At 36.5% G+C, this 8,186-nt stretch overlaps 1 protein-coding gene across 1 annotated transcript in view; it reads left to right on the top strand.

Annotated features, from left to right (window-relative positions):
• The window catches only part of LOC106806439 (minor histocompatibility antigen H13-like), a 7,330-nt gene extending 1,378 nt beyond the window's left edge, over positions 1-5,952 (top strand). The window contains exons 2-11 of the mRNA XM_014808376.1: positions 1,439-1,537; positions 1,767-1,849; positions 2,106-2,197; positions 2,351-2,436; positions 2,852-2,977; positions 3,264-3,321; positions 3,678-3,798; positions 4,519-4,627; positions 4,800-4,885; positions 5,068-5,952. Coding sequence (XP_014663862.1) covers positions 1,439-1,537; positions 1,767-1,849; positions 2,106-2,197; positions 2,351-2,436; positions 2,852-2,977; positions 3,264-3,321; positions 3,678-3,798; positions 4,519-4,627; positions 4,800-4,885; positions 5,068-5,182 — 975 coding nt within the window. The 3' untranslated portion in view covers positions 5,183-5,952. The remainder of the gene's footprint in view (positions 1-1,438; positions 1,538-1,766; positions 1,850-2,105; positions 2,198-2,350; positions 2,437-2,851; positions 2,978-3,263; positions 3,322-3,677; positions 3,799-4,518; positions 4,628-4,799; positions 4,886-5,067) is intronic.
• The last annotated feature ends 2,234 nt before the right edge of the window (positions 5,953-8,186 follow it).

Raw genomic sequence — 8,186 nt, 5'->3', positions numbered from 1 at the left:
GAGCTGGTGCTGAATCGATCGATCGGTTGAGCGTGTGTATAACAGCTGGCTCGCTGCTGGCTACACACACACACGATCACACACACGAACACACACACGAGAGCGATTACATTACCTCCCTGCAACTCCGTTGCGCGGAGGTAATAATGCTAAATAAATAAGAAATCTATTTACTACCAAATTCTTAATGTTTCTATACTCTCTTTCACCTATTATTGCCGACAGTTTCCTGTAAATTCCGTCCAAATGCTATTTGCAACATACGCTTGCGGCCGCCATTCCTCACACGGCTGCACTGTGCACACTTACACTTATATATATATAGCAGGTAGGAGGTAAGCATGCTGCCCAAATTCGCTCGACACTCGCTGGATTTCACACGATTACAACACAAATATTCAACCATTCTACTCCATCTTTGTTTCTATTTTAACAACAGTGTTCACTTGTTATAAAAACATACTGTCTCTGTTCGTAACCGAGCTGTGTCACGCGAAATCACACAAAGACTGACGAAATTCTCGCATTCGCTAACGTTGTACAGTAAATATAAATGACTGTCAGAATCAGGAAACACCCACCGGCGCTCTTCGTGACCTCATTCTTGCGCCGCAATGCTGCAACGTTTTTGCAACGCTCCAATGGCGAGGCTCGTACGGGAGTTGGAAAGCAGTGCACCGCCTATAGCCCATAGACTGGTACTCGCTCCCACCTCTCGGCTTAGCTTAGTTACTCGATTGGTAATTGAGGTGGGAGCGAGTACCAGTCTATATAGCTCTGTACTTGCAGCCATTTACATTTATTGGGCAACGTTAGCGAACGTGAGAATTTCGTCAGTCTTTGTGTGATTTTGCGTGACACAGCTCGGTTACGAACAGAGACAGTATGTTTTTATAACAAGTGAACACTGTTGTTAAAATAGAAACAAAGAAGGAGTAGAATGGTTGAATATTTGTGTTGTAATCGTGTGAAATCCAGCGTGCGTCGAGCGAATTTGGGCAGCACGCTTTCCTACTTGCTATATATATAAGTGTAAGTGTGCACAGTGCAGCCGCGTGAGGAATGGTGGCCGCAAGCGTATGTTGCAAATAGCATTTGGACGGAATTTACAGGAAACTGTCGGCAATAATAGGTGAAAGAGAGCACAGAAACATTAAGAATTTGGTAGTAAATAGATTTCGTATTTATTTAGCATTATATTTTATTGAAACACTTCAAGTGCCTGTGTTTATCCCCGTATTACATGTGTGATATTTTTGTTGTGGATACTAGACATATTTTTAGTTGAACATAGTTACATACCGGTATAGTACTAGGTCAGTCACAATGACTATAGTATAGTCTGATAGTCAGTCACATCACTAGAAGAGTAATAATAAAAAATGTCAGGTATATTTAATATATATCTCATGCAATATCATGTTTACATATCTAACAGGAGGAAAACCCCCAGGTGGATAGAATGACTCATCGTGATGCTGCAATGTTCCCAATATATGCGTCATGTGCATTGTTTGGACTCTATGTTTTCTTCCAGGTTTGTAAGACAAATTATGAAATATTCTTTCAAAGCTCTTTAAAATACAAAGCTGTATAATATCTTAGTCATTTTACATGATCAGTGTGCGTGAAATGTTCAAAAATGTGTGCTCACATACATAGAGCAATGTAAATAGATTTTTTTATTAACCTACATAAATAATTAGGTAGTTACGTATATTCAACCCTCTGGTTGAGTAAACACATCTATTTACATTTTCTTTCAGGTGTTTTCAAAGGAATATATAAATTTATTGCTGACTGGCTACTTTTTTTTCCTCGGAGTGCTAGCACTTGCTCATATTTTGAGGTAAATTTTTTTCTACTCTGAAACCAGGATCTAAATACAGATAATTCACATGTAATATTGGTTGATAAAACTATTAATTTTCCAGTCTACTATAAACTATAGTTGTAGCGTAATTACTAGTTTATTAATATTATTTGAAACAGATCATTATTACTCAAATTGTAATAATTGATTATCAGTCTATCCTCCATTAATGTGAGCATGACTGAACTATCATTCAGTGTTTATAGTACAGTTTCAATGTACTTTCTTTCAGTCCCGTAGTTAATGCTTTTCTGCCTGCATCGTTCCCAAACAAGAAATACCGTCTTAAGTTCTCGGAGGAAGGAGATGAAGGACATGAAGAAGGTAAGCATATTAAGTACTGGTTTGGAACATTGGCATTGTCAATGATGAATGCAAGTAATAGGATTCGTGATGGCAGTCATATGTATCTAAATTACATACAAAATGCAGAACAGTATATAGTGTAATTGTTTGATCATACTCTTATTATTTCAGATGTCATTGACTACTCGTTTGATCGCAGAGATCTGGTGACATTAACTCTGTGTGGTATAACAGGAGGATGGTATCTTTGGAAGAAGGTAATAGCAGTATGGCCTGCTTGCATAATTTATCATTTACAATACAATATTTACAGAAGGCAATCTTCAACCCTGTGACAAATGCTAAATTGGTATTTGGTGGTAATGAAATATCAACTACTCACCCTACCTGTATCCAACACACTAACGACATAGATTACAATCAATTAAACTATTGGGTCCTTGGAGCAAATGTCAAAATGCTCTTGATCTTTACTGATACCTTATTCCTAAGATTACCTGATCTATTTCATATATCCTATCATAACTGATATTCATCCTCATTGTAGCTCAAATTGAAATCATTTTTCTACAGTATTGATGCGAGAGTTTCTGTGTATATGTATGTATACATACATGAGAAATGGATTAGCCATCTATTACTGTTGTGACTCTGTGTACATGTGTATTTTAGCACTGGATTGCCAATAACTTATTTGGACTGGCATTCTCAGTCAATGGAGTCGAGCTTCTCCAGCTGAACAGTGTTCTAACAGGAGCTATTTTACTCTGTGGTCTGTTCATCTACGACGTCTTTTGGGTAATTGTAGACATATTAACTATAGCATTATAACTAATATTTTTACTCATTGAAAAAAACGTAATTTCGAAAATGTTCGAATGTTATTGCAGTATTTTAGTTAGTTTTATCACAATAATATTTCCACATGCACAGTTTGACTGGGGACATGGCACCACCTGGTGGCAAAACCTGCATTTCATTTATATCATAAACACACAGTACTTTATGAGAAGTTCTGCTTTGATAACTAGCTGGATCTGTTAAAAGCAATTCCAAGTTAGTCACCTGCTCATTTGTGTTGCAGGTATTTGGTACAAATGTGATGGTGACTGTAGCAAAGTCATTTGAGGCTCCAATTAAGTGTAAGTATTATCTGAAGCTGCTATACAGGCTAAGTCGATTTTATTAATCGCACGTTATTATATCACAGCCGATTTTAAAATTAAGGTTAATACACCAACCATTGCTGTGTTAGCGCGCCTTTTTATTTTCTTACATATTTACTGTTGTAGAGTTGCGTTTAAAAAAATCCTTAAATAGAATTGTGTTATTTTAGGAAATATTAGTATTAATACTTTTGCTTTGATGCTGACAGATGGGACAATACTTTAGTGTGAATGTTTCAGTGGAATATACATATGCATATTGAATGTGTTGAGTGTGTTATATGACCTACTACACTTCTTACATTAAGCTTATCTTCCAATTGTGTTTGTAGTGGTTTTTCCACAAGATCTGTTGGAGAGAGGCTTAGATGCACAAAACTTTGCAATGCTGGGACTAGGAGACATTGTCATACCTGGAATCTTCATTGCACTACTGTTGCGATTTGATGTTAGGTAACTAGCGAGTGTTGCTGTACGTGAGACATCTTCTAAAATGTAGCTTACTTCAGAATTCACGTCCATATAAATGAACCTTCATTAATTTTGCAAGTATGAAAAACAATCTTACATGAGATGGCTGCAGCTTGTGGCATCATTGTTTTTTGTTTATATATATAGTACAGTCTGACCTCCTTTATCCGGCCATCCGTTATCCGGAAATCTCTGTTAACCGGCCGCGATTTCGGAGTGTATGTTCTGTGTTTTTCATTCATTTCCACCTAAAAATCTCGCTCAAAACTTGCGTGATGTACCAACCGTACGTGTGTTTGTGTGTGTGTGTGTGCGCGCGCGCGCGTGTGTATGTTGTCTGTTCATGTCCGCTATGCCTCCGGTAAAATTTCTGTTTTATTTCATTTTATTTCCATTTCATATAAACCATAAAACACGACAGTTTGTTACAAATAATCATAGCAACGAGTAAATACATTATCACATGCATAAACCCTACTGAACTGCATAGAAATGCTGTGTATGAGCATAACTCTCATATCCGGCCAAATCTCATATCCGAATGGGTGCCGGTCCCGACGTGGCCGGATAAAGGAGGTCGGTCTGTAATTCGTATCTTATACACGACCAGATTATGACGGCTGCTAACAACTGTGTGAATGTAATGTATAAGAGTTATTGACACGTCCCATTTCTGTGGTAATGTTTATTGTGCAATTTCAGTCTGAAGAAGCGTCCCGGAGGAAGAACGTACTTCTACACTAGCTTTGCAGCCTATATAGCTGGCTTACTTACAACCATCTTCGTGATGCATGTTTTCAAACATGCACAGGTGCGTGTGCATTTTACCTTCTAACATTGACACCATATTTGTTATGGAAATTGGACTTGAAACATTTTATCCTCAAGTAACTCTAGAATAGACTCAAGTCTCATAACAGTTTGCAAACAAGGTGAAGTAACGTGGTGTTGACCTGTCGTTGGTGTTGTTAATGGTATTACAGCCAGCTCTCCTGTATTTGGTACCTGCCTGCCTGGGAGCACCGCTATTAGTCGCCACGCTCAAGGGAGAATTGCACGACATGTTTGCGTGAGTGCAGAATTTTCATCATCGTTTAGAAGTTGCTACCTGATTTAAGTAGATAATTATCGGCACTGACGGTGCCATCGACAACTGTAGACTTGTTTCAGTAGTGAGGTTATGAATAATGAAAGAATATTATTACCGAGTCAATTTCATCTTGCTGAATACTGTTGGTTTGCTGTTTCTAGATATGAAGACAATCCAGCAGAAGAAATAAAAGCAGATGAAAAAGTCAGCACAAAGGAGGAAACGGCAGCTGCGAAAGATGGACTCAAACCTGCAGAAGCTCGTAAAGACAAATAATAGGTCACGTTCAAGGTTAAATGCATAAATATGATTATGCAAGACTTTGGAGAGTTCATATATTAATCCGACTACTAAGGATTCTATGGAATTAGGGTTATTTTGTTCCTCTTGTCAAGCAGAGGTAGTACGTTATATTCCCTGATAGGTTGATTTTTATCACCAACTGGGACCATGCTTCTGGGTGTTGTGATTGGATTAAATTTTTGTGTAAATGACACATTTGTGTTTCCCAGCAGGGAGGCAACACTGGTAATTTTGGATGACAACACTTTCAAAAATTCTTTACACTAGAACTCTAAATACATAATAATATCTAATATTTAAATAAAGAAAGATATTTATATGGAAAAGATGGTGTCATATCTTGAAAGTAGATATAGTAAAGAGAATCTGATGTACATGTATACTTTTATGCGTTTATTTAACAGGTATAAAGGTCGACTCTTCTTTGTATTCGTTTTCTGTGCAAATATATTATGCAAAGGAAAAATTTTGAGTTTGCATGCAAATATCTTCACGTTCTTGTATACACGTTTTGCACACATTTTATGGTCTCATGAGTGAATATCCCCTGATAAATATGTTTTCATATAAATATCTAAATACACTATAGTTCATAGCAAAATTATTTTTGTGACACAAATTTTTATTATACATCTTTTCAGCTATACGATTTTAAATTGTGAGACTGAATTTTCTGATAAGTGAGGACTGATATGCCTGTTAATTTAATAAATGTTGTGTTTGCAAGCTATATACAATACGAATTCTGTATTATTTTCATGTTACATGGTATATGTTTAGGCATTCACATTATTCACATATCATGATTTAATTTCTTGTCCATTTTACATGGTTTCGTTGTAGCCAGTGGAATAGCAAAAGTATTCACCACTTTATTAAAACTACGGCACCAATCAGAATTTGTTAAAATACCAAATAGATATTAAAATTAAATTAAACGGTGGAAACGTCAGTGTACACTACTTGTGTTGTATTTACTAATGTTAGACATGTCTGTCCACACTCCCCCTGCAACCACTAACAATTTTTGCTAGTAATCTCATACATTTATATAATATAAATATACAAAATTTCAGATATCTAGCAGCATTGAAACTATTTTTAATTAGATGAAGAAAAAATACTTTCGATACAGAAAACGGACAGCTCAAAAGTCTTTACCTTAAAATTTTCAATTTCCTCCAAAATTTGACTGCAATATAAAATAATTGGTGTTATTTACATGTTATTTTTCTTCAGAAACATGTTATTTGGAAGCATTTCTATCAGAATATGAATTTTCAATGTGGCAGGTAGAGCAGAACCATGGCATAATTAATTTGACCTCAAAATGGGAGGAATTGCTCAAAAAATGTCGGTGCCGTTGCTGATACAATACATAAATCGCTTGCTATGGAGCTATATATTCAGACACCTATAGAAATGCAAAGGTGTCTTCCAGATTGCAGTAAATAATTATTTCATATAACAATCATCATACAACAAACGCCCATATAACTTCGTGAGGTGAATATATTTACTTATAAGTTGTGCCTTATTTATTTTACAAATAACGATCAAAATCTATACCACGGGCTTCCGGACACATACTCGGAAATGGCACGAGAAAAATAACCCCAGCGACGCTCACTAAAATCGCAATAGCTCCGGAACCCCTAAACCAATATCGACGATTAAAGTATCACTGTAATGTACTGGCTGAGGTCTATCCAGGGCTTCTATTTATAGCAAAATTTTTCGACCAGTATCCCTACTAGTAATATAAAAATAGACGTGAGAATTCAGAGGTAAGCACAGACGTCAAATGGGAAAACAAACTAACGGTATATGTACCGTGATTGAGACAGTAAGTCTAACCTACACCAAACATAAGCAAGCATAGTACTGTTAGATAGCTTTTAGTATTTAGCTTTTATTGTATTATAAAAAATACTGCATTATATTATATGATATATTTCAATATCTGGTAACCACGATCAATAACATTCAACCAATTATCTTCGATCATTGATCGGCTGGGTGCAACTGATGATGAAATTCCAACCGATTCCCATCACTACTCTTATGATAATGTATTGATACCGTTATATCGTATTGATACTGTTATATCGTATTGATGCCGTTATATCGTATTGATACCGTTATATCGTATTGATACCGTTATATCGTATTGATACCGTTATATCGTATTGATACCGTTATATTGTATTAATACTGTTATATCGTATTGATACTGTTATATCGTATTGATACCGTTATATCGTATTGATACTGTTATATCGTATTGATACCATTATATCGTATTGATACTGTTATATCGTATTGATACCGTTATTATAACGTATTGATACTGTTATATCGTATTGATACTGTTATTATAACGTATTGATACTGTTATATCGTATTGATACCGTTATTATAACGTATTGATACTGTTATGATATTGGATGCTCTATTTCTCTCATATGGAGCTTTGCAGTGATTCCTTCGTAGATGACTGGAACCACGTGCACTGACGACTACACCTAGCCTTGAAGCCATCCAGCTGTTGTTTTATGTGCAGAAATTGGATGTATGCTTGTAAAGCAGCTTGAGGGAATAAATGCATGCAGGGCTCTCCCCAGGATGAAATTGAAACAGAGGGAGGGGGATGGGGGAGGGGAAGGGAAAACTAGGGGGGTCTGGGGGCCTGGTCGAATCACTGGCAGTGGCAGCAAGAACAAGTTCGCACCTGCAGCTACAACACACACGCATCTATTGACTATATATAACAACATTATATATAGTTATATATAACTACTATAACAACTATAGCTACTATAACAACTATATATAACGTTGTTATATATAGTCAATAAATGCGTGTGTGCTGTAGCTGCAGGTGCGGACTTGTTCTTGCTGCCAGTGGGTCGAATGGGAATTCTTGCCGAGGTGGCCCCTCAATTGCCAGTAGCAGCAGCGCCTCCAAAGCTGACTC

Source organism: Priapulus caudatus, unplaced genomic scaffold (genome assembly GCF_000485595.1).
Source record: "Priapulus caudatus unplaced genomic scaffold, Priapulus_caudatus-5.0.1 Scaffold160, whole genome shotgun sequence".
Taxonomy (NCBI): domain Eukaryota; kingdom Metazoa; phylum Priapulida; class Priapulimorpha; order Priapulimorphida; family Priapulidae; genus Priapulus; species Priapulus caudatus.
Note: the sequence above shows the minus strand (reverse complement) of the source record. Positions and strands in the feature narration are given on the sequence as shown.